At 29.6% G+C, this 27,277-nt stretch overlaps 1 protein-coding gene and 1 long non-coding RNA gene across 8 annotated transcripts; both read left to right on the plus strand.

Annotated features, from left to right (window-relative positions):
• The first annotated feature begins 5,031 nt into the window (after positions 1-5,031).
• LOC141450617 (uncharacterized) lies at positions 5,032-10,040 on the plus strand. 2 transcript variants are annotated; one of them, XR_012456192.1, is made up of 5 exons: positions 5,033-6,094; positions 6,188-8,118; positions 8,363-8,458; positions 8,562-9,824; positions 9,904-10,040. It is a non-coding gene; the product is annotated as an uncharacterized lncRNA (long non-coding RNA). The 2 variants fall into 2 exon arrangements; XR_012456195.1 differs by lacking the exon at positions 9,904-10,040 and having other exon boundaries at positions 5,032-6,094; positions 8,562-9,808.
• Positions 10,041-10,104: 64 nt separating this feature from the next.
• On the plus strand, positions 10,105-24,194 carry LOC141450540 (longitudinals lacking protein, isoforms N/O/W/X/Y-like). Of its 6 annotated transcripts, none has more exons than XM_074121157.1 (8): positions 10,105-15,612; positions 15,684-16,122; positions 16,203-16,349; positions 17,031-17,123; positions 18,011-18,106; positions 18,866-21,713; positions 22,740-22,820; positions 22,910-24,194. In XM_074121157.1, the coding sequence occupies exons 6-8, from the start codon at positions 21,542-21,544 to the stop codon at positions 23,095-23,097; spliced, it is 441 nt and encodes a 146-aa protein (XP_073977258.1). In that variant the 5' UTR covers positions 10,105-15,612; positions 15,684-16,122; positions 16,203-16,349; positions 17,031-17,123; positions 18,011-18,106; positions 18,866-21,541; the 3' UTR covers positions 23,098-24,194. The 6 variants fall into 6 exon arrangements, with proteins under 6 accessions (XP_073977258.1, XP_073977265.1, XP_073977276.1 ...); XM_074121164.1 differs by having other exon boundaries at positions 10,105-14,764; positions 15,314-16,122; XM_074121175.1 differs by having other exon boundaries at positions 10,105-14,764; positions 15,358-16,122.
• The last annotated feature ends 3,083 nt before the right edge of the window (positions 24,195-27,277 follow it).

Consider the following 27,277-nt stretch of genomic DNA (forward strand, 5'->3'; position numbering starts at 1 on the left):
TTAGTTTGACTGGAAAGATTGATATTTCTGTTTCTGTAAATTAAAAACCTAGCCAGAGGAAGATTGTACATACAGGGTAGCCGATAATTTGAAGTTACGATTGCAAAATTAATGGAAAAATAAGGAATCTCGCCTAGTTTTAAACAAATGAAGGAGAAAGATTGCAAAAGAATGAAGAATAAAATCTCAATCTTTCCAGTCAAACTAGAAGTGAATTCTTTATTTTCCCATTTATTTTGTAATCGTAACATCAAATTCTGGGCTACCCTATGTATACATTTCACCTCTGGTTTAGTCATTAAATGTATAAAGCAGAAACATCTATCTTTGCTGTAAAACTAGACGAGAATTCTTTATTTTTCTATTGATTTTGCAAACGTAACTTTAAATTCGGACTATCCTGTGTGCATTTTATCCTGTACAATTAGTTTTATGAAAAGAAATAAATACTTTATTGCGACTAATTCCATTTATAAATAGCATTACACAAATTGGTCATATTCAACTTAGAAAGTCCAAACACCCTGCTCTTAATTTTAGACCATTTGCAGACAACTAAATTTTTATCTTTAGTTGGATATCTATTTATTACAGGCCGCACAAACTGACATAGATAAATAGATAATATTCCTAGCTCAATGAAATGTCATCATTATTGGATTGCTGACCAAAATGATATATAGCTGACTGATCTCTTTAAATAAATTAATAATTTAGTCGGAAGGCTAACAAAAAAAATATTAATGTGTAATTTAGTCAAGTGGCAACATATATTTGTAGGTCAAGTTCTTGTTTTCTCTTCGAAGAGATTAAAAAATTAATCTACAGTCTAGATCAGGACATAAAATATGTAATATTAAACAATTCGACAATTTTGTAAATGTCTTGTACTTTCCATCAGTTTATTGTGACTAAGCAAGGAGTTGAACTCTTAAAATAGAAAGTTAAGATAAAAATTTGGAAATAAATACATTTTGCTTTATAAATTGGAAATACTTTTATATTTAACATTTACTTTTAATAGAAAAAATATATATCTTTTTTTTTTAAACAAATAATGTTTAACAAACCATATTTAATTTCAGTTATGAACAATGCCGGAAGACATGTGTGCCCTACATGCTATAGATCTTACAAGAATAAATGTCACTTAAGAAGACATCAGAAATATGAATGCGGCAAGGAACCACAATTTCACTGTCCTCATTGTCCTTACAGGGCCAAGCAAAGGGCATCCTTAAAGTTGCATATTGGCACTAAACATAGTAACCTTTTTCGGCAACAATATTAGCATTACTTTTATTATTATTATTTATTATTCTTATTTGTAAATAAAATTGTAAATTATTTATTACTACTGTAAATAGGATGAATCATGGACTGTGTTTATTATAAAAAAAGAACGTTTTTAAAATTAAATTTGTAAGACGGTGGATTAACTTGAGAATCATTGACTGCCAGACTCCTCTAATGACTTATGGATGTGCACATAGTTTTGAATTTATTGTTGTAGTCTAGAATGCAGTTCTCCCCAAAAAGTTAGGGGAAAATAAAAAGAAGTGCATTGACTTTTTTCTTTTATGTTTTAGTCCCTTTGAGGTCGGACAGCCAAATTGTTAAAATGAATTCTTTTTCAAATTTTGTTTAAAGATAGATTTATTTTTGTAATTTTTATCTTATTACCATTGACTTTACTATAAACTAGAAAACTAAAAAATAATTGTTAATTTGATAAGTTGCCAAAACTTAGAAATCCAGCTAGGAGTCATTAAATTGATGTAAAACTAGAAAATTTTCTTTTGTCACTTGGCAGTAATTTGTGAATCAGCCTGAATTATGTAATAATATTGTTAATAAAAGAGTTATTTTTGTAAGGAGAAAACAAAAATTCTTGAACTAAAATTAATTTGAAATGAAGAGTCTTTCTTCCAAGCATTCGTTTGTTATTCCGGTTAGATGTCCTTACTTGGATTGTGTTGTAAGTTAATAACCTCCAACCAGAAGTTGGGGACACAGCCGATGTCCTTCTTCATGGATTTGTTAAATAATTTTTTGGCTGCAAGGTCTTGTCTACTTCAGGTTTCAATTGAAAAAAGTTGAATTTTAAAAGAGAAGGAGGTTGTTGTTTTTTGTCGTCTAGCGAACACAATTACTTACTATGATTCAGAGATTTGTAAATAATGATTAAATCAATTATTTAAAAGGTAAGTTAATAAAAAATATTATTAACGTTTCAGAATAGTGGAATATTTTTAAAAGTTCTATCTGATTGGTTATATTTATAGCTTTAACAAAAATATAATACACAGAATTTATTTTTCAGTTATTAATAATGCCAAAAGACACGTCTGCCTTAAATGCTACAAAACCTACAAGAATAAACAACATTTGAAAAGGCATCAAACTTATGAATGTGGAAAGGAACCACAGTTTCACTGTACACATTGTCCATACAAGGCCAAGCAGAAGGATTCATTGAAGGCACATTTCGCAATTAAACATAGCAGTATCTTTTTGGACATATAATTACTTGTATTTCTTTTTTTTTTGTTCATTAAATTTAATTATTTATTAACTCGATTTAGAAGCAATCATGTAGTGGTTATTTTCTTAATAAAAGAACGGGTTTGTTTTCTATCTGAATTAATCATTATCTATTAGTGTTCCATAGGAAAATTTCAAGTCACATTATTCAATAAACAGTTTAGATTTTCTTTTTTCTGCTTTCGAGGTTCTTCTTTCGAGAGTGTACTCAAGTAGAAAACCTACAGAGAGCAAACCTGCGCTTATATGTAAGGAGAGTTTTTGTTTTATAAATAAAGATTTTTATTACTTAATTATTGTTTCTATTTGTGTTTTGTAATAAATAAAAATTCACAAAGATTCTTGCTTAAGGACGGCTAACCACTTTATTCATCAATTACACATGATCAAAAATAATGATAAGTTTTCTTAAAATGTATGTTTTCCACTTAACGATTATTAGTTCCATATTAAAGATTAACATTAAATTAAACTATCCAGCTTTTTGAATCTCATTCAACAAATATTTGGTAATTTTATCTTCAAAAATTGCTGCTGCTGTAAAAAAAATTTTTTCTGCAATCACAACAGCTTTGGAAGTAAGTAGTATTTTTTTTATATATATATTTATGGGCAGTTTTTTTATTAACTAAATTTGAACATAACTGAACATTCGTATATAGAGTAATCGAAGATAGTACATAACTTTCTTTATTTTTAGATATCAGAAATAACAGTATATTATGCTGTCATTTGGTTTATTTATTTAAGGCATGTAAACAAATAAGGTCTTCGTATCCTTAGAGCGCTTTCCTGCCTAGAGTTCTCTAGCTACAGATAGTGCTGGACACTACCAAATATTAAACAGTTCTTATAGGTAGGGAACAATCTTGAGGGCTAAAGTAAAAAGTAAACGCCTATTTTTTCAGGCGGGGCTTAACGTCCAACTACCAAATTAGGTGTCGTGGACGGAGGCGATTAGCAAACAAACTTTACTGTAAATTTCTTTTATTAACCATTAAATAAAATCCAAGGCCTAGACCAGGGGTATCGAACCCAGTACCACAATACATATTAGCTTTACAGGTCTCGCCTCTAACCGCTCGGCTACCGTGGCGCCTATCTTAAGGGCTATATGCAGTTCTTCAATCCGGGATTTCCTTGCGGGAATGCAATGCACTATTTCGCTAGCTAATCCCTCCACTAAAATTGATTTCATTCGTCGCAGCAACTACGTCTTTTTTTATTTTCTTTCATAATCTGTGATTGATCCCCTCAGTTTGGTCTAGAGAATTTACTTCAGATTTGTGTTTCTGTTACAGGCTACATTCACACAACCAGGAAGTGTAAAGTATGTGTGATAGGAAAAGTTGTAGTCCAATTCTCCTCACCAAACTGTTGGAACAACTTCAGATAATTTTTTAATACCCAAAACCAGCCAGAAACATTAAAAAAAATGCGTCTACACTTGAATTTTTTTTTTTTTTAATAATATTCTCTTTAGCAAAGTTGATATTTCTTGTCACCCCCACAGTAATTAGTTTACTTTGTATCCTTCATCACCCAGGAGAGATCGTAATTTTCTTTCCGTGAAATAACGTTCCAAATGACACACACCAAATGGTCTTTTTTGTAATACTTCTACAGCTGCTGCACGAGATCCTGTCTGTTTAAGAATAATTCCAGGTGCAGAAATGCAACATTTAATTTACACTCCAATTTTTTTTCATTTCTCTTGCGAGCAACTTAAAAATGTCGTAAGCCCTAAAATCCAGTCACGCCATTGTGAACTGCTAGTAGCATACTGCTTCCATACTATTTCTACCATTTCTTTGAATTGAAAGTAAGGGAAAGATTTTTATAGAGCCGTTACTCCAAGACAGTGCGATATTCTCTTTCTTTCTTTTTTTTGTAGTAAGTTAAAACAGAATTAAAAGAATAAATTCTCAATAATAATGCTCAATAGAATAATGATGATCTAATGCATTATATCCAATTTACAGAGCCTATAGTTACATCTGGGAGATATGTTTGCAGCGCATGTAATAAATCCTATAAACGTAGAAGTCTGTGGAGAAGGCATCGAAACTTTGAATGTGGTAACACTGATATTTCCTTATTATTATTTAGTAATCTAGGAAGAATTGGAAAAAAGGCACATACGCTATTATAACTGCACAATTATTCTCAAGTTTGCGGACATTCCATCGCCTAATTTTTGAAATATGGAGCAGGAAATCCTCTTTCTTCCCCCCCCCCTCTATTAATTGAAACATTTTTTTTTTCTTTTCCAGAAGTGTTAGTACTGCCAAGATATTTTTGTGAAAATTGTAATAGATCATACAAGAATAAACGACATCTAAATCGACACCAGACTTATGAATGTGGAAAAGAGCCGAATTTCATTTGTCCATTTTGTCCGTACAAAGCAAGGCGTAAAGGAACACTCAAGGCCCATGTTGTCACTAAACATGAAAATTTCGTTTCATAATGATTTTAGAAGTTAGTTTTTTTTATTTTTAAACTATGAATATTTGAAATGAATTCAATTATTAATAGTTTATTTTTGTAAAGATATTTTTTTTTTTTGCCATTCCCCTCAACTTTGAAGTGCATAACATTTTTAAGAATAGCATTTATTATTAAAATTAAAAAAAAAAATGTATCTCCTAATTATGTTTACATCTTAAAAAAATAATTAATATACAAGATTATAAATAGATGCTCCATTATAAAAGATTGTTTTATTGTAAAATAATTTCGTCCAACAAAGTTATAAAAAAGAAAAGTTAGTATTACCAGGATGTTTGTTCTATTTTATAAAATTTTATAATAATTTAAATTTGATATTAAAAAGAAATTTGAAAGTAATTGAAGCTGATGGTACCATGATTGGATACATATTAAATTCTCTGGAACTATTCGGTATTATTGTTTTTTACTGGCTTTTAATTACTTTTAATAAAAGTATAAAGTATTAAGTAAAAACTGTATAACATTAAATTGTATACATTTGCTGTCCAAATTGAATAATTTGGATAATTGCCAGAACTTCAATGCGCAAGTATTGAAAGTACATTTTTTGGAAATTATTTACACCTGCTGTTTGGTGGTAATTAAATTCATTTTATTATTCAAACGCTTTTTAAGGAGTAGAAAAAAACACCCTTTTTATAGCAGCTTCTCACTCATTAAAAAATATTAAAAATATTATTTATAGAAAATTACCATGCTACATTTAAAGCTAAGTATATCTTTTATTATCTTTTCTTTTTTTTTAAATCTTTTATTGAAATTTGCTACTGCAACGGTTGTTGTTATCTTTTAATAATATTATTTATAATAATATTAATATCTTTTTTTTAATGTGGTCATTACATTATTAATGTGGTCATCAGCCACAATAGTTCTAAAGGGGTCGCAGTGGTGTAGGCTTTGAGGCGCCCTAGTTTAATCTAATCTAATGTGGTAGCGAATATTTATCAGCAGCCTTATATATTTTAACAGCCTTCTTTAAGCTCTTCACTTCATTTCAACGAGGTCTGTCTGTAAGAACTTCAGCCTTGCCAGAGTGAGTATCTAATCACAATATTTTTGTATGTAGGTTTACACTTCTTTATAGCTATATTTAATATATATTCTTTTATTTTTATTTTTTTCACAGATGACTGATCTAAAATCAGCTTTAAATTCTGTGAAATATGATATCGTCGAAACAAAATCTATAAAAGAACTTCAAATAGATAAAAAGTATCCAATCGTTTCAATAATTCGAGTAGATACCAAAATAGGCAATTCAGTGGTTGTTAAGTTAATAAATGAAGAATTAAGATGTATTAAATGCTTTCTACCAAGAGCTTACTGCTTAAAAATAACCGATTTGATGATTACTAATTATAAACCGTTAGAACTGTCTTTAATATACCGAGGTATCGGTGTAAATAATTCTTTTAAATTAGAGTTTGACTAAACACCAATTTTTCATTAATTTAAAAAAAAATAATACTTAGGTATTTGTTAGTTTTAAAAAATTACTTATTTGTTAAGCGGTAAAGGATTTTTAGCCTTTCCATACATTAAAAAATAGTTGTTCATAATAATAGTTATTTATGCTTCCTAAATTGCTTAGAACACTGAAATTCTTTTATATTAGATTGCGCAATTAACAAAGTCATAACATCTATCCCTAATAATTAATAGTGCGCATTTATCTTCTGACAAGGCAGAAGTTCATATTAGAATTATTTTTTAGCCAATACTAAAAAAAAAGTAAAATAAATAAGCTATTTTCATCAGCTCTCATCATCATGCTATCCAAACCTAAGCCCTAAGCTATCCAAACTGAGTCAATTTATCCATCTTAATAAAATAACAATAACAACCAACTGAGATTAAGATGAAAATCGAGCATCACAGTTATCGAGCATCCAACTTAAGGGGAGAGCCTAAACTCCTTCACCGTCAACCCATTCCGACCATAGTTCCTAAATTAAGCCTCTTACACCATAAAGGGGGTCGCGGATGGGTGGCTCCCCCTCAGAATTCCAAACTCTACTAAAGCATTCGGCATGGGCTCCGTTTTGTAAAAAAAGAAAAAGTAATCGTCTATTTTTTCAGGCAGGGCTTAACGTCCAACTACCAATTAAGTGTCGTGGACGGAGGCGACTAGCAAACATACTTTACTGTATAATTTCTCATATTAACCATTATATAAAATCCAAGACCTAAGACCGGGAATCGAACCCAGTACCACAATGTATATTAGCTTCGCAGGTCCGCCTCTAACCGCTCGGCTACCGTGGCGCCCGGCTCCGTTTTGTAATGGTGTCCCCATAAACCACAGTCTCCTGAGAGAGAGCCTACCACACGGATGGCGAACCTTTTTGAGACGTGGGTCAAATTTTGTTCATTTTTTTTTTTTTTTAGTACTAGCTCTTGGGTCACAAATGCCCATTTGCACAAGAGTTAAGTTTAAAAATTTTAAACTGAATATTTTCAAAACTAAACATCTTTAAAATTCAGTTGGGTTAACGGGTAAAACGGGGACGAAACAAGGGCTATGGAAGTCTCTTTTTACTAACATAACTGAACAAAAGTGTGTTTTATCTGAAAATCTAAATATGGTTATTTGCTTTGGGTTGTCGATTTTTTTTTAACAAACAAAATATGAGTAAAATTAAACATTTTATTTGATATTTTGTAAAAACTTTTGCTTTATTTCAAATAATACAAAAGCATTTGTCGTTAGTTGCGTTTTAGAACTGTAATGATCAAACTAAAGGTTATAGATAGCATTTAAATTGCTTTTGTGTCAATGCGTGATTGAAAAAAATACAGATAGAATATAAATTATCCACACAATTAGAAAATCTAAATCAACCTGCGTGCAAACAAACAAATGGTTGCCTAGCAATTGTGGGTCAGTGAAAAAGCTTGCTCGGGTCAGTGTCTGACCCGCAGGTCACAGGTTCGCCATCAGTGCTACCAGGTTGCCCGACAGCATCTCACTAACGACTGTGGATCAACATTTTGGATTTTCCACAGCACATAGAACTCATCCATAAGAATGAATGGAGGCTGATCTTTCATGATGAGGTTAATAATTTATCTTTTTCCTTAATCCTAATCCTAATCAATAAATCTTAATTTTCATTTATAAAAATAAAATCGTAGAAATAAAGCCGTTCTTTTTGAGGTATAATGTGTAAAAGTTATCTTCAAGTAAACAGACGTTTAATGACTAAATTTCTTTCTTAAACTGAAAATTATTTACTTGATGTAAATCAAATGTAAAAAAATATAACTAATGTTTGTTCTAATTTAGAATTTCAATTTTCAGAGTCGTTTAAGGCACCATCTAGGTATGTCTGCACCGCCTGTGGCAAAACTTATAAACATAGAAGTCACTGGAACAGACATCGAAATTTCGAATGTGGTAAGTAGTAATTTTTTCCTTCACTTCTGCACCATCTTTGTAGGAACCATAGATACACAGTAATTTGCAATATCTTTTTCTTTTTTTTTTCTGTTTATTACAGAATCTTTATTATTACCAAGGTTTATTTGTGCAGTTTGCAAAAAAACGTACAAGAATAAACGTCAACTAAAAGAACATCCATGCTATGAAGATCCATCCTTCAATTGCTCTTACTGTCCTTTCAAGACGAGACGGAAGAATACACTTAATGCACATATTGTCTGTAAACATTAGCGCTTTTTGTTTGCCTAGCTTAGTGCTTTTGTTCTGTTTAAATAATTCTGCCATTCAAAATTGATTAGTATACAGAGTAAAAATTGTCTAAAACATAACAGCAATTAACTTATAATAGTTTTGACTTGTATTAGTTTTTTGTCATTGTAAAACTAACTGACTGTTACCTCAATTACTGTAGATCCAAGTTTATGAATTTATTACCTTTTATAATTTTAAAAAACAAAACTTACAAAAAACAATTTAGGAAAATCAAGTTGTAATGATTATTTTACTGTTTAATTTTAATGTAAGAAGTTTAAAGTTTCTACAGTTTAGAGAAATTGTTAAAATTACCTACAAAAAAATTGATGTGATAATTAGAAAATAATAATCATAATCAGGACCAAAACTTAGGAAATAAAGATTTATTAAGAAAGTCAACAATAGACATACTTCACTTATCTCATAATTACTCTCTTATCTTTCTTTTATTTAGACAATTCTAACTCTAAATAATTCTAATTTTACATCCGAGTGATGATTGTAAGAAAATTCTATGAACAAAGTCCTACTACCCCAGTATTTTACACTTATAAAGTTGGTGGAAATTAGAGAGAATTTAAGAGACGATAATACTCTCTAATTACGTATGAGTTAACCTATGTTTAAATAGGTACAGCAGTGGAGTCAAGTTAATGGATTTTGATTTCTTCTTCTTAATACGTCTTCCGTAGTATTATTAATATCGCATAATGTAGTTAGGCGAATAAAGACGATTTGTAGTACAACAAATGAAACTCTCGTGCAGTAACTAATAGATAGCACGAATCAGGACGATGTTATCTGAATTTCGAAACTTAATGACAGTTTAGTGTTATTAGTTGCTCTCTGGTAGGATGTATTACGCCTTTGACTCTTGCTTGAAGTAAGCTGAATTAAGTGCAGGCAGGTATCTTTGCCTTAAGTGACACTGCCTTCTGCCACTAATTTATTTTTTTAAATGCTCTCTCTGCAGTTAAGCTGCATAATTAGAGAAGTAGCAAGGAGTTTATCAAATAATAAGTAGTAAAGAAGAGAGAATTAAATTTTAAACGATTGAAAATAAAAGGTATGTTGTTTATTTAAATAAATATTTTTCAATTATTCGCCTAATTTAATTAAGATTAAACAATACTATTCCTTTTCAGATAGTAATGGTGGAAACACGAATCTAAGATACACTTGTATAACATGTGAAAGATCTTACAAGAATAAACAACATTTAACTCAACATCTGCGATATGAGTGCGGAGTGGAACCAAAATTTCATTGTCCACTATGTCCATACAAAGCAAAGCGTAAAGGAACACTCAATGTCCATATTGTCACCCAACATTTTAGTAGTTAGTTTTTTATTTTAAACTATTAATATTTGAAATGAATTCAATTATTAATAGTTTATTTTTGTAATGATATAATTTTTTTGCCATTCCCCAACTTTAAAGTGCATAACATTTTTAAGAATAGCATTTATTATAAAAATTTAAAAAAAAAAATGTATCTTCTAATTATGTTTACATCTTAAAAAAATAATTAATATACAAGATTATAAATAGATGCTCCATTATAAACGATTGTTTTATTATAAAATAATTTCGTCCAACAAAGTTTTAAAAAAGAAAAGTCAGTGTTACCAGGTTGTTTGTTCTATTTTATAAAATTTTATAATTTAAATTTGATATTAAAAAGAAATTTGAAATTAATTGAAGCTGATGGTACCATAATTGGATACATATTAAATTCTCTGGAACTATTCGGTATTATTGTTTTTTACTGGCTTTTAATTACTTTTAATAAAAGTATAAACTATAAAGTATTAAGTAAAAACTGTATAACATTAAATTGTATACATTTGCTGTCCAAATTGAATAATTTGGATAATTGCCAGAACTTCAATGCGCAAGTATTGAAAGTACTTTTTTTTGAAATTATTTACACCCGCTGTTTAGTGGTAATTAAATTCATTTTATTATTCAAACGCTTTTTAAGGAGTAGAAAAAACACCCTTTTGTATGGCAGCTTCTCACACATTTCCGGCCATTATGATGGTCTTGCAAGAATCTTGACCTCTCCTATGAATGAGCTTCCAAACTATCTTTTGCTTTCTGATGTCTTTCTTCACCAACTAAGTTATAAAACTTGATCATCCTCTTTTTTACGTATTTATTTTTTTTTGATTGCCCTAAAGATTGTAAGGGGTTATAAGGAATGAGCACATTAACTTTTTTTAATCTTTCTAGGATAAGATAAACTCCTTTGTTAGTTACCTTGTTGCATAAATTGTGGTAGAAGAAAAAGTCATGCTTGTAAAAGTAAAGTAAAGTAATCGCCTATTTTTTCAGGCGGGGCTTTACGTCCAACTACCATTTACTATGTGTCGTGGACGGAGGCGAATAGCAAACGTACTTTACTATTTCTCATTTAACCATTAAATAAAATCCAAGGCTTGAGACCGGGAATCGAACCCAGTACCACAATGCACATTAGCTTTGCAGGTCTCGCTTCTTAACCCGCTCGGCTAACGTGGCGCCCGGCACCGTTTTGTTTTGGGGTTCTCATAAACCACTGAGAGAGAGCCTGCCACAGGGATGGCGAACCTTTTTGAGACATGGGTCAAATTTTTTTTAGCACTAGCTCTTGGGTCACAAATGCCCATTTGCACAAGAGTTAAGTTTAAAAATTTTAAACTGAATATTTTCTAAACTAAACATCTTTAAAATTCAATTGGCTTAACGGGACGAAACAAGAGACTCTTGCTTGAAGTAAGCTGAATTAAGTACAGGCAGATATCTTTGCCTTAGGGGACACTGCCTTCTGCCACTAATTTATTTTTTTAAATGCTCTCTCTGCAGTTAAGCTGCATAATTAGAGAAGTAGCAAGGAGTTTATCAAATAATAAGTAGTAAAGAAGAGAGAATTAAATTTTAAACGATTGAAAATAAAAGGTATGTTGTTTATTTAAATAAATATTTTTCAATTACTCTCCTAATTTAATCTTAAAACAATACTATTCCTTTTCAGATAGTAATCGAGGAATCACGAATCAAAGATACACTTGTATAACATGTGACAGATCTTACAAGAATAAACATCATTTAACACAACATCAGCGACATGAGTGCGGAGTGGAACCAAAATTTCATTGTCCACATTGTTCCTATAAAAGTAAAAGAAAAGGCAATCTAACTGTACATATTGCGGCAAGCCATACAACATTTTTGAAAAACACTAAACTAGACAATGTTGCTCATTTATTCTGAACTGCAACAAACAAATAGCGAAAGCAATTCAAAGTAAAATTAAAATCTTGTTCTAGAATTATGAATTAAAATTTAACGTCAACGTTTGTTTGTAGCCAGAGTAGAGGTACTTTATTACTTGTGTCTTTATAATACTATTTTTAATATTTTATCCTCAAATTAAGAAAATATTCAATGTCAGTATTAAATTATGCGATCCTTCTTCCATGGATAGAGGATAAGTGATATTGTTTTCCGTTAATAAAGACAAAATTATTAAAAAGTATTTCCACCCAAATGTTTTGGTGCATACTAGTGCTGTGGACTGCAGTTTTAGGAAAAAAATAAATAAATAAAAGTGTAACAGACTAAAATGTGCCTTACTTTACTACATGTGTTAAGGCCGTCACGTAGACGGTGGTGATTTTCGAAGAACTTAACGGTTAAGTTTTTTTTCTAATAAGTTAATTTCTTTTCAATGATGGTTTCTTTGTGAAAAATTAATCTTTGCTAGATAAATGTTGAGATTATACAACCAGTCACTGCAGCCTGTAACCTTTTTTACTTATTTAGTCTATAAACACATATGTATTGTAAATTGTAAATATCTTTACACCCATCTTTATTTACTGCGACTGTTTGGAAAAAAGAAGAAAAATGTACTACCTTGATTTGAAATTTTCAACTTTATGGTCACTTACTAGATGCGAATTTTCAATTCTTTTTGTAAATTTTGGAAGTCCAGAATGATTCTTATTAATTTGGTTCATCTTCTATTCTTCTAATTGGACTTAAGTTTTTATTTTTATGCTAAATTCTTTTCCTCTCAAGAAAATCAATAATCAATTATAATTTCAGTAATAAGTCTCTATTAAAATCGATATAAAATGTATTGCCTATTGAAATAAAAAGCTCCATCTTAAGAGGAGATGTAAAAAAAAAATTATAATATTCCTTATGTTGTTTTTTCCCTCTGTTTAAAATAGCAATTATTTTCCCCCCATTCAGGATGCTTCAAAAAATGTTAACATACAAATGGTGAAACTTATTTTAAGTAAAAGAGAGCTGTGTATTATTGTATTTAAAAAAAAAATAAATAAATCAGTTTATGTGCAACCATTTGGACCCGACAATAACTTTTAAATTAGCCATCTGGGAGTGACATACTGAAACAATTTTTCAGTCTTTTGATGTGAAAACCAGATACTACAATTTTCTTGAATTTTTTTGTATACTTATTGCGCATACTTAATCCTACACAACCTTTATTTGAAACATTAAATTCCCGGGAAAATCAATTAAGGGCCCCTGCTAGGCGAAGGGGGGGATGGTTGGGTTGTTCTGGAATTTTCCATTTCAGAGGAACATTTTGAGTTCATCTCTTGTTAGGTTATTAATTTCAAAATATCCCTGAACTTCCAGATTAGAAGTCTTGATGATCAGATTTCTTTGTATTCCTTCCTTTTTGACTGTGCATTAATATGGTCATCTTGTGGTTGGGTAAAAAAAAAAGATTTAAGGAAGAGCTGGATGATTATGATGGAGGCTGCACATGATTAAATTAATTTTTAAGGGTTAGTTCTATAATTTTAGATGATTGCTTCAATAAAGCCAGTACATCGAATTAAATTACTAGAATTTTGATAAAACTTATTAAATAATTAAACTTCCCGATTTTTTACGTAGAAATTCTGTTTCTTTAGTAAAGTAATCGCCTATTTTTTCAGGCGGGGCTTAACGTCCAACTACCAATTAGGTGTCGTGGACGGAGTCGACTAGCAAACATACTTTACTGTAAATTTCTTTTATTAACCATTAAATAAAATCCAAGGCCTAAGACCGGGAATCGGACCCAGTACCACAATACATATTAACTTCGCAGGTCTCGCCTCTAACCGCTCGGCTACCGTGGCGCCCTCTGTTTCTTTAGTATTGTTGCTACTCATCTTTCAGTCTAATGTGTTTCTCTTGCAATTAAAAATATAAAGCAAACATATTTTTATAGTCTTATCGACTGCTTTATTTAACAAAATTAATTATTTAAAATTTCAGGACAAAATTTACCGCCAACAGTGACCTGTTGTAAAAGTCAGATTGTACATACGATTTCTAAAATTCCTCGGAAAGAAGATGGTACATTGGTCAGAAAACGATGTACACAATGCTATAAAAATATAAAAACTGTCTGTGGATCAGATGTGGCTGCCAGGAGAGCAAAAAAAGTAGACACGCAATGTTTAACTTGTAATAAAGTGTATTGTCCGAAGTGTTTTGAAATATGTCATCAAATGTTCTAATATTTTTTTTGTGTGTGTGTTGTAAAAATGTGTAATTTTATTTATTTAATTTCTTTGACCTGTATTGATACTATTTGAAATAAATAAACATACTCTTGATTGCGAAACATTGTATGTGACTCAAATTTGTACAAGGAAACGCTATCGTGGAGAACGAAGGTTTGGATATCTTTTCATTTTATTTAAAAATCTGCTGGTTTTCTCTTCCATTAGGGGGGGGGATACAGTCTTCCGTTTCGATCTACATGAAGAAATAGACTTCTCATCTTGGTGGTTGTGGTATTACTGCGCGTGTATTTGGTCAAAGAAGTTGTCGCTTATCTTTATCATGCATTTGCTTGATCGTGACTAACTGATATGTCAAAAGCTTTGAAGATATTGTGTTTGTAATAAACAAATGTGCGTTTTGCTGGACGACAGTACTTTGTTTTGAGAGGCTAGTTAACCAGCTGTTATTGGAACAGAATTATCAGGTGAGGTCAGAGGCATTTCTATTGTGTACAAGGTGCAGGCAGGAGTATTTGATTAGTGGATCTATGGTCAAAATAAATGGGTATAATTTAAGTTTGACGAAGTCCCAAAAAAAGAGTCCTGCGTTGAGATAACCTCTTTTTTTTTCCAAAGAACTTTCTGGATCGTAAGCATAGGACAACTTTCACTACAAAATCCCTGTAAAGCGAAGAGTTTTTCTTACTTTTCGATACGTTAATATTCGGAATGCATTTTTTGATACTCATTGTCATAAAGTCACTAGAATATCTATAGAATAACATAGTATCGTCTGCTTATCACCGCTAGTTCGTTATTCTAAGTTCTTTTATGTTCGAGCAGAAGAAGTTATCAGGCCATGATAACAAAATTTTTCAAGTATTTAAATGTCAATTATGTTATTGAAAGTTCTGTCTTATAAAAAAAATTGTATGGTTTTAGTTATTTAAATCAAGAAGGTTACTAAGGTTATTGAATCAAGGTTACTATTTACTAAATTCAACAATCATTATCACGAATAATCGCCCTTCCAGCTTTCAGAATTTTATTCAAACATGAGACTAATAATGGCTTTTAGCAGTCCTAATGTGGTGCAGGATGTATAGAAGTGGATCTACATTTTGGAGTGGAGCTTAATGCTGAGTAAGATCTTGAATCTCAACACCTACACCCAACAAACGAGATTTCAAAACATCAAAGATTGAAAAAGTAAAGGTCAACTGATGGCAACATGCACTTTGTACTACAACATATAGTTAGTAAATTAAGTTTAAGTGAACATTACAGGTAATTCGCCGTGAAAACTAACTTGCGATTAAATGTCATGTCTCAGGTAAGGATGATAATGTTCGGGGGGTATATAGATCAAAATAGAAGCTTCTTACATTATTTATTTTTTTATAGGTTTTTCTTCTGACAGGATTAACGCAAACGATGCAGACATTGTAAGCTGCTAAAAATGTTTTTCATTTTTGAAAGCATGTACATCTCATCTGAAATTCAATTTGGAAAAAAACGAACAAATCGCATATGAACAGTTTTCATTAATATTTAATCTAAGGCACTTCACCATCTGAAGTCTCTGGCGCCGAATTTTGTTTTTGTTTTTTCTCGTCTTTGTGCGCTCCAACCTGCGGACAGTGAGCTTTAAGAAGCTGGGATAGAAAATCTAAGACCGACGGTGTGATTCATCCTGGGTTCATCTACGTGATGCGTACTGCTTTAATATGTAAGATCAAGTATTAGGCCTCATAAAGGAAAGTGAACGTGCTTCGAATACTTGCAATATTGTAATTGCAGTTCTACGTAGCTACGTATTTTCTTTACACCGTCAAAGAATTAGGTTTTTTTTTTTTTATTTACTTCAACCTTTTTTAAAAGCCAACATTTCAAATATTAACTTAATTATATTTGTCATTTCAGATCCAATTCATCGAGAAAGATTCATATGTGAAAATTGTTTGAAATCTTACAAGAATAAACATCATTTGAAAAGGCACCAGACATATGAGTGCAGCAAAGAACCACAGTTTCAGTGTCCACAATGTTCATTCAAAACGAAACGGAAAGGCAATCTTAAATCACATATTGCACTTAAACATTTTTGTATTATATGTTATGATTAATAGCTTGTTAATAATTAAGCTTTTTCTTTATTTTCTATATGTTCTGTTATTCTTTATTGTTATAATTTTTTATTATTTATTTTATTTATGTAGATTCTTATTTTCGTTCCATTAAATTAGAAAAACAAAACAAATCAAAAAAAGTGCCTGCAGTTAAATCTATTAATTTCTACAATTGTAATTCTCCCTTAATTGATTTTTAAAACCTCTTTTGGTTCCATAAGTGGACAAGATTCTAGTTTCCCCAGAAGTTTATAGGCTGTTGTTTCTATTACCTGAGAATTAAATCTGAATCCCTGTATTGAAGGATCAACGGATCCAGATTTTGATTAAAATCCTCGTAGGAATTAAAATCCCTTAAGTGGTTGTGATCAAGGACTAAATTTTCTCTTAATGTTAATATTAACGTTTCATTTCTTAGAATTTAGAAAATCAAAGACCTTATTATTTATATTATGTAGATTTACAAGTGCAGGTTAAAGATGAGATATTTATTGTTCATTATTCAAATTTTTTATAAATGCATATATAATATATAGGAAGACCACTTTTATAAAAGCTATTTTTATTTTGTATGTATTTACTTCCAAGATTATTTGCCAATTAATTTTACATGTTTTTACAGTTTTCAGTTGAAGATCATTCAAACTTTGCCCGACCTAAAAAAAAGTGCTGCTTTAAAGATCATCTAAAAAAGACATCAATAAATATGAATGTAGTAAGCATTTTGAAATAATTTTTGTAAAAGATCTTAAAGAGAAATGTAATTACCTACCGTTGATTTGTTTGTACAATCGTTTCAGATTTTGTATTTATTAATTTATTTTTTAAATGTTACATGGGATAAATAACATTTCTCTTTGATCTTTATTCTCTACTTCTGAAATGAATGAATCCCTTTAGAGAGTCAGAAATATACAACGAAATTTACAAGCAAACATTACAATTGTAATATTCATGCAAGAAAAAAGAGTAGAAGGAATTTTCGATGGTTAAGCCTATTTAAATTCAGATATCTATGACTGCATTTTGTGCACATCGTTTGGGAAGATGTTCCTGATTAGTCTAGATTTCTAAAACTTTAGAAACTGTGAGAATCTTGGAATGCAACATAAACTATTCCTTCCAATAACCTTCAAGAACCATATTTTGTAATTAAAAGATATTAATGAAGAAATCATCTAGAAAATGTAGTTGTTAATATAGAGAGTAATTGGAAGCTTCCTTGAGTCTCTAGTTTGGGTCAAAGTTGATTATTCCCCTCTCTCGCCTTATTTGTTAGTTGGCCATGGGAAATTTGTGAGAAATAACGTAATTCAGTTACACATAATTCAATATTTGAATTTGTGTGTTGGGTGTCGTTAAATATTTATGGCAAATAAAAACAAGCATCAATTGTTTGTTATTTTTTCTTAAGTTTAAACCACTTAAAAGGCTACTAAACTTAAAAATTTATACAGAGTTATATTTATAAAAAAAAATGTATCTTCTACCTTAATAAAGAGTATTAAATATTTTATTTCTATCATTTTCATCCCTAGAAGATTTTATTAGTATAATTTTTAATTTAAAAAAAAAAAAAATCAGTCAATTTTACGGTTTTAGGTATAGATGGAACGGCGATAAGATTTGCCTGTACAAAGTGCCAAAAGTCTTATAAAAACAAAGGACATCTAAGAAGACATCAAAAATATGAGTGCAGTAAGCAGAAATTATATTAGATTTCTTAATGCCAATAAAGAAAAACATTGAAGTGATGAAATTAATGATTCTTTTATATTGGCTTTGTAACATTAGATTCAAATAATTGCATAAATGATAAACTTCGTTCAAAGGCAATGTGATAGTTTCAAAAATTAATTTAAATTTGCTACTTAGTTCAGAAGATTTGAATTAAGTTCAGGTGAAAATTCTGTAGCCTCATCTTTCTTCTTCCTCTTCCTCCATTAGAAGATCTGATATGCGTAAAAAGATGTACCTGAATAATCTTTTGCATCCCGTCTTTCCCTGTTTTTACTTTATGAAAGTTATGTGCTCTTCTTTAACGTTTAAATCGCCTTAGTTTGGCATTTGAACGTGTGCTCCTTTCTCCACCCGTTTGTAAGGAGAAGGTTGTCTTTTCAGTTGTCATTATTTCCACACCACTCTTAAAAATCTTTTTCTTTTTGAATGATTCAAGTCCAGTATATTACTTTTTGCGTAGTAATCATCCCTTACACAAGCTAAGCCTTTCAAAACAGCATCCAGGACCTAGAACTCTATTATACACTGAACAAACAACATTGTATTTAACTGGGAAAACAATTTTTAAAAGTTAAATTCTTTCATAATTTACTTTATGATATAAACTGTTCTCTTTATACATTTTAAAAGCAATAAATGTAAAAAAGAATTTTGAATTTTTTTTAAGTATGTGATTTAGTAATAATACAATTTTCATGAGTACTGATATTGTTTCAGAAGCTGTATTTAGGCCAAGATTGGTGTGCGAAGTTTGTTTAAGAAGTTATAAAACCCAACGAGATCTAAGACGACATCAGACCTATGAATGTAACAAAGAACCACAATTTCAATGTCCGTATTGCCCTTACAAAGCTAAACTAAAAAATACTTTAAAAACGCACGTAATTGCAAAACATTGTGGTCCTTATATAGGAGATGGATCGAAAAGTGATTAACACTGTGTTTTTGTATGGTCGATGGTTTACTGTAAATTGTTAATAACAGAACTCTAGTTACGAGTTACCTTTTTATTATTATTTTAAGTCAACTCTTTTAGCTTATTTTATTTTTTTTTTATACCTGTATATTTATATAAGGTTTTTTAAATAATTATTGTTTTAGTTTTGAACTTAAGAATTATATTACTGAAAGAAAAGATGTAGCTTATATTCATACATAATTTTTTTGATCCACTAATTTCTTGATAGAGAATAATGCTATTCAATGTCATTTTCTTTGTAATTAGTTATAAAATAATTCTTAACCATTTCTGATTGCGTTAAGGTCTGAAGATACTACCTGCTGATCAATCAGTGGCTTTATTTTAAACTTATCTAAGCGAACCAATAGACATCACTTTAATGAAAATATTCTCTCTTTAAGATTTGTACGACAGAAACCACACATTTTTTTTTATTTTAATTTTTTCCTTAAATAATCGAGGGAATAAAATAAAAAATAAATTTGAAACGAAACATATACTGTGTTCCAATCCTATTCCTTAATTTTTTTAGTATATTTACCATATTCTGTCAAAAATAGGATTAACATTTTTAGTAGGGGTTAGTTGATGGGCAGAGCAAAAATTACCTCTTGGGTTTTATACCATTTCATAAAATTATTGTTTTCAATTTTTCACTTCTCTTACAAACGCAACAGTAAGTTTTGGAATTCAAATATTTTTACCGAAAATTCAGTGATGATGATTTTCTGTACGTTAAATTCTGCCTGAGGTCAGCGTTACTTAAAAAGTGGAAAATCGCTAAAAGTTTTAAATTTAATTTAGAGGCCACCCCAAATAAACCAAACTTTTGGTTAAAGTTCTCTAGACTTTCACATTAATTGTAGGATGTTCTAAGGATGGCGATTTTCTAATTAATTTTATTCTAAACATTTGAAGGGAAACATATGTTTTAAGGGAGCAGATGCTGTAAGGGAAGAGAGGTTGTTTTTTTTGGAGAACAATGATTTTAGATGGGGACATCCTCTATCAAAAAGTACCGTTCCTATATCAGTTATCCTATTTATTAGTGAAGTTTTGTCAATGGTGAAAATACAAAGTTTGGGCAGAATCGATGAGATTAGCCGTTTATAAAAGGCATGTGAGTGTCTATTCCAGATTCTTTTTAATTGGATTTATATTTAACAACAAGCCTAATTAACAATTTCTTTTATTAGTTACAGGTAATTCAAGAATTTTTGCAGTTCGGAAAGATATTACAAAAAATAAAAAAACATTTTTTGGGTTAAGACAATATTAATCTCCAAAAACGAAACTGACGAACGTAAAGAATGTAAAAAATTCTTTTCTATTTATAGGTAGAAATATGTTGGCATCTGTGATTGGTGCTGGCTTTCATCTTGTAGAGATCTGTTTGATTGCAGAAGAAAAAAAAAATTTCCTATCTGACTGTACTGAACCGCTCGCATAACAAAAACCAAAAAAATCACACTACAGCAGCAAGAAAGCCAACTTTAATGAAACATATATAAGTGGAATTTAGGAAAAGAATATCCTTTTAAAAAGATAACAGCATTTCGTTTGCTTTATTAAGTTAACTTCAAGGCTGCTATTTACATGGTACAATTGGCTAGCACCCTTCTTTCAGAAAACATGCCTCCAGAAGCTTTCCACTCTCTTGAGTGAAGAAATACGCATGTGCTGGAGACTAAGACAATGTGCGGCTTTCGATCGTAATTGTGAACGTTTAGGCTTCGTTCTTAGAGCCAAATAAGGAAGCTAAGTTTCTGCTTAAAAATTGTATATAATAACGGGGGAAGTAGAAATACCGTTTTCAACGCCTATAAGTAAAAAAAAAAAAGTAACCACATACTCTTCATAAAACTAAATATTAAAACTTCATACTTCATTATAAATGGGAAATTTCAACACTGCTAAATGATCGAGCGGAGAGATTACTTTTTTTTAAAAAATGGTTGGTAGGTCGAGCATTACTGTGAAGGTAATAATATTTATTAGCTGTAAATAACTTTCAAATATTAGTGGTCGCGGCGTAACGGTTTAGTTTCTAGTGCTGGCTTCTCCTTGATTTGACTCCTTTGCAGCATTTGAAAGGACTTCACGGAAAATGTTCATCAGGTGTTCACTTTTCAACAGTAATATTTAGTTTGGCTTACATATTAAATGTGTCAAAATTGAAGTTGTGAATATTTTTACTGTGAATGTCACAGCATGGATTTTACTTATTAGTTTTCAATTTTAAAAAAATTAAGATATTATATTTGATTTGTTATTGATAATTGTATATTTCTGTTGTAATAAAACTTTTTTTTCCACGTCAGTTTTCTTTCAGATACCTTATCTCTCAAGGTGTTGGTTTTTAAATAATTATTAAATAATTTGAATTTAATTTAACTTAATACATTTTAACAGTTTCAGGAATAGATATATCAATGGTAAGGTTTGCCTGTTCAAATTGTAATAAATCCTATAAGAATAAAGGTCATCTAACAAGACATCAGACATATGAATGTAGTAAGATGCCACAATTTCAGTGTCCTCATTGTCCATATAGAACAAAACGGAAATGCACATTGAAAACTCACGTTGGAATTAAACATTTTAGTGATTATATTTAATTATATTTTGTTTTAAAAATAATTTTTTTTTTTATTAAGTTATATGTTCAGATAGTTTATTTAAATTTTTATATTGTGTTGTTTTACACATTAATTTTTATACTTATTTTTTATTTCTTTCTTTCATTTTATTTTGTAGCAGTTTTATTTTATTATAATTCTTTCTTGAAATATATTAAAGTTATATTTTTTGTAAGATAAATTAATTCTTAACTAAAGCCTTGTTGTAATTAAATGTGATATTTAAAATATTTTTTATTTTTATTTTTTTTTATTTTTTCATAGTAAAATAAATTATAAGTATTTTCATTAATATATTGTAAAATTAATGCAAGTTTAAATTTTTAATTTCGACTTATTGTTTATTTTAATATAATAATAATTCAGGTTTATTAATAATTTATTAAAATTTTGATTTTTGTATTCTAAAATATATTATTAATTTAATTTAGTTTTATTTTATTTTCACCAAAAAAAAAATATTTTGTTTGAAAGCAAAGCTGAACTTCTTTCGCAGACCTACTTACTGACTGGTCGTTTTGCTTAAAAATAAGATTAACCATACTTAAACTAAAGGTGCTTATCCACTGGTGGGAGGTGAAGTCTATTCCACATTTGAAATAAATTCAATTTTATTCTAGAGCACCGCGTCATCATTTTTAATCAATCAATTGCAATTTCAATGCTTACAAACCCGATTATCTCTGAAATTAAATAAATTTTGACTTTACTCAATGTATTTGATAATAATTATTGATTGGATTATAAACAAAATCCTTTCTTATATAGGAAAACTTATTACGCATGTAGGAATATGCAAACATTTCGGTAATTTGTTATCTCCTGGAAATAGAAAAAGACTTTAGAGTTTTTTTTTATTGTAGACTTCCGTTTTGAATAAATTTAAAATTCTCTAGAACGGTGGATAAGCACCTTTAATATTACAATTTTTTTTATTTATCATTTTAACTGTTTCATACAATTATAATATTTAGATCTTTTAATTTTTCAGAGTTCAGATATGTATGTAATGCCTGTTTTAAATCATACAAACGTAAAGATCACTGGAAGAGACATCAAAACTATGAATGCGGTAATTTCATTTCTATAATTAAATTTTATTGCTCTAAAAATCTATATCGATCTAATGGTAAATTAATTGAATTATTTTTTTTCTTGCAGAAGTTTTATCACTACCAAGATTTGTTTGTGAAAATTGTAAAAAATCTTACAAGAATAAACGCCATCTACAACGCCATCAAAATTATGAATGCGGCAAAGAGCCACATTTCACTTGTCCCCATTGCCCTTACAAAGCGCGACGAAAAGGGACTCTTGATGGACATATTGCTACTAAACATGAATTCTAAATCTGGGACCATATTTACACCAAGGATGGACCTCAAAGAGACATTTATATAGAAATGAAAGATTTATATATATATTTTTTTTTTAAAAAAAAAAAAAAAAGTATTATTAAGCAAAAAGTAACTTTACACTTCAGCCTCCAACTTATCGCAACTTAAGCAAGATACTATCTTGCTTAGTTCTCCTCCTCTTCTCCAAAGAAATTTTAAAAATAGTTTTTTAGAGAAGTTAAATTAAAGAAATATAAACTGAGTAAGAACGTTATGCTAATAATGTTTTAGGAGAAAGAAATGATCGCATAATTGAGGAGATATCCAGGCAGGAAGAAATTACAAAATCTCTCTAGAAGTCTAGAGAACAGTTCAATCAATTTAATATATTGGATCCTAGAGTTGGTCTAGAAATATCTTTTTTCTATTTTTCCCTTACTCAAGAGTGCTTATTGCGATCATGTCAGATTCACAAAATTGAATATTCGTTTGGAAAATCTGATTGTAAGACCGCTGAATATGATGTAGGTTTCATCAACAGTCAGTGTGAACCAAAAATCTGAAAATGAAATGTAAAGCACAGAAAGCAATCCTTTTTTTTTTAAGGAAGAAGTAATTATTATAAGTGTTATCTCTGAATATGCTTTTTTATGAAAGGATTTTACATTATCATTCTATGTAATATTAAACTTAGCGAGCGATAATGAGGAGGCTGAAAAGATTGTTTTCGTTTTGATTTCATTGAATCCCAGCTGAATATCATGTTAAACTTTTTAACATTGCATTCTTTGCGATTGCAACTAATGAACCAATTTTAATGAGCATATCATTTAATTTCTTAAAAACGCACTAAAATATTTTAAATTGGTATTTTAAAATTTTATTGAATTGTTATTATATTCTTAAAGAAATATGTTTATTGGAAATGTTATTGAATCTATGGTAGAGATACTGGTAAAATGTAAATTACTATTTTTGTAATATATGTTGATGAAACATATAAACAGAAAACAAATAGTGGGAACTTTTAACTTGTTGATAAGTAGAAATATAATTTGACTGATTAGAACTTTTGACAATAAATTTACGGATTGATTGAAGATTATAAAGCGGCCTAAAGAGACTAGTGAAATTGTGCTAAATACTACAACCTTTTGTCATTGTAAAAAAAAAAAAAAAAAAAAAAAAAAATCTTCAATATCAAGTAAGAGATATATTCTCTAAATTAGCAAATTTTTCTAATATTTTATTTTTATTTTATTTTTTTCAGTCATAATGGACCATTTTGGAAGATATGGCTGTACAGTTTGTAATAAATCTTATAAACAAAAAGGCCATCTCGTTAGACATCAGATGTATGAATGTGGTAAACAACCACAATTCCAGTGTCCACATTGTCCTCACAGATCGAAACGTAAAGAGAAGCTTAGGGCGCACGTTGCTAACCGTCATGCTAATTTTATTTTGCATAAGTTTTGAAATTTATTTGTTAAATTTTATGTATATAATTAATAATATTAGTGATAAAGTGTGTTATAAATTGCTAATGTAATCAAAATTAATACATAATATTTTCGTATATATTTCAATAATTTAATTATTTGCTTTTAATTTTTCTTCTTCTTTTTTTTACATTCTTGTAACAATGTAGCTCGTTTTGTTTTTTTAATTACGTTTACATATTCTAATTTCTTTACTTCCGTTATTCAAAATCAAGGTTTTGAAAACATTTTATGAGAAGAAGCTGCATAAATATTATTGCCTTCCATAATCTTTTCGTGTAGCCTTCTTCACTACATCCTAGAAGGCTGATTATATCAAGCATTCCTACCAGCGCAACTTCGTGGTTATTACAATGATTTTATTGATTTAAACATATTCATAATCCAGATTCTTCATTATTTAAATTTGATTTAAAATCAAAGTTTTAGTTTTATTTTTTTTTTTCCCCCAGTTAATTTGTTAATAATCTCGAAATTATTTTTGTTTTTCTGGGTGTGCGACTTCATAAGTTGAAATGCCAGGTTTTTTTTTGGTTTGGTTTGGCAGTTCTGTCTTATGTTCTAAATAACAATACATCCATTTTATAAACGTGGGTAATGTTGACTGGATTTGGAATTTTATGTAGACAGATAAAGCTACAATATTAACAGATTGGGAACAGTCACACAATTCCTCTTTTTTCCAGAAACTATTACATGAGAATAGTTACAGATCTCCCCTGAAGAAGTAGGACAGTTCTCAGTACGAGACTGATAATGGATCCGGGTTGATCTGAAACACTACTCGATGTTATAGTTTTTGGAAGAATAAAAAAAGAATTGTGACCTTATTTGTGGCCTGTGCCCAGCCAAAGTAGAAGCTATTTAATTGACCCCCTTCTTATCAAGGCTAAGATCATCTGAGGATCTGCACCAACTCTTTTATACCATATTGCTAGATGATTTCACCTTTAACTTTTCTAATAGAGTACTACAGAACTTTAAAAAGACAATCGTTTGTGTAGAACCTTCTTTATGAATTATGCACATATAACTTTTATTAACGTCATTAATATAAGGTCCATAAATTAATAACAAATTTTATATATCCAACATTTAAATGTGCCTTCTTGAAGCAGCACGTTTTCGTAATAATATAATAAATTATTATTATTTTTTTCTATCAACATATTTGAACTTTGATTGTCAAGATAATAAGTTTATTTGGGGTATTATTGGTTGGAGAGAATTACCAAAATATTGAGAATTATCTATTTAGTAGTAATAGATTAAATTAGAACCTTAGTAGTTTTTTTTTTTTTTTTTGTTTTACTTGCAAACTAACTCAACTAATGGTTAGTTGCCACTGCAGTAGAAGCAGTATAGTTAGATGTTTATTACTTTAGTTAATACATGAACATTTTAATTTCAGGTCCACAAATTATTCCACCTAGATTCGTCTGCCTTAATTGTCATAAAACTTACAAAAATAAACGTCATCTACAACGCCATCAGAACTATGAATGTGGTAAAGAACCCCAATTCCAATGCCCTCAGTGTCCATACCGTGCTAAACTCAAAGAAAATCTTAGATCACACATAGCCATTCGACATACCGCATTCTTAATTAATTTCAAATAACTTCCCTATATTGTGCAAAAATCTAGTGTATATAATATATATATATATATATATTATTTATTCTGCTTGTTTTCAAAATTATTATTATAGTTAGCGTATTTGTATTTACTAGCTTATTGCGCTGTTAAACATATTTTTAAAAGTGTTTATGTATACTCTTAATTCTATTTGTAGCCTATATGAAGTATATGTACCAAAATCATGTACTAATTTTTGTTCTTTTAGTCCAATATTAAAATTGTTATGAATGTAATTCTATTGGCTATTGTTTCTTTCAAATTTTCGCCACTTCCTAAAAATAATCTTTCTCGGAATGTTCAAAAACAAATTGTTCGGTTAAAGAGAAAAATTTTGATACTGTGATATTAATCTCTCTCTTTTTTTAAAACAGTAAGATTTTTTTATTTATATATATTAAATCAATGTATTTGATTTAACTTTAAATATAGATTTCTTTTAGTTCATCTAATATGGCTGAGAAATTATAGATTTTTTTTTTTAAATTTTGCCATTCATGAATTTGTTTCAAGTTACTAATAACTCATTAATTGTGAAGATTTTGTTTTAATTCAGTTGCATGATTAGATTTGAATACTGGTCTTATTATTAAACTAACTGATTAAAATGTACAGTAGGGAAATTGTAAATAGTTTTTATTGTACCGAGAAACAAAATTAGAATAATTTTTGTTGGAGGGAGTAAACTTTGGCTATAAGTCGTCTGCGCCTTAATTTTACTTTCTTAAGTAACCCTAAAGAGCTTTGTTTACATAATGTGCGCGGCGAGTCACTAATAAATTGTTATTTCATTTCAATTTTACAAAATTATGCTCTTTTTTTCTGCTCCTGTAATTCGCGTCATCAGCTCACTTAAGTAAGCTTTGGTCGTTTAAACTGGGGTAATTAAAACTTGATGCACAATTTCTGGCTGAAATTAGAAGCGATCAAGGATATCTGAAGAAGGAAAAAAATGTTTTAAATAAGAATCGATAAAATTAGCTCATAAATTAAGATCTGTGATAGGAGTAAAGGTTGTTAACAATTAGACTTTTCATTCCTGGAGACCAATCT

Source organism: Rhodnius prolixus, unplaced genomic scaffold (assembly GCF_049639745.1).
Source record: "Rhodnius prolixus isolate KJV_2025 unplaced genomic scaffold, Rpr scaffold_1, whole genome shotgun sequence".
NCBI lineage: Eukaryota > Metazoa > Arthropoda > Insecta > Hemiptera > Reduviidae > Rhodnius > Rhodnius prolixus.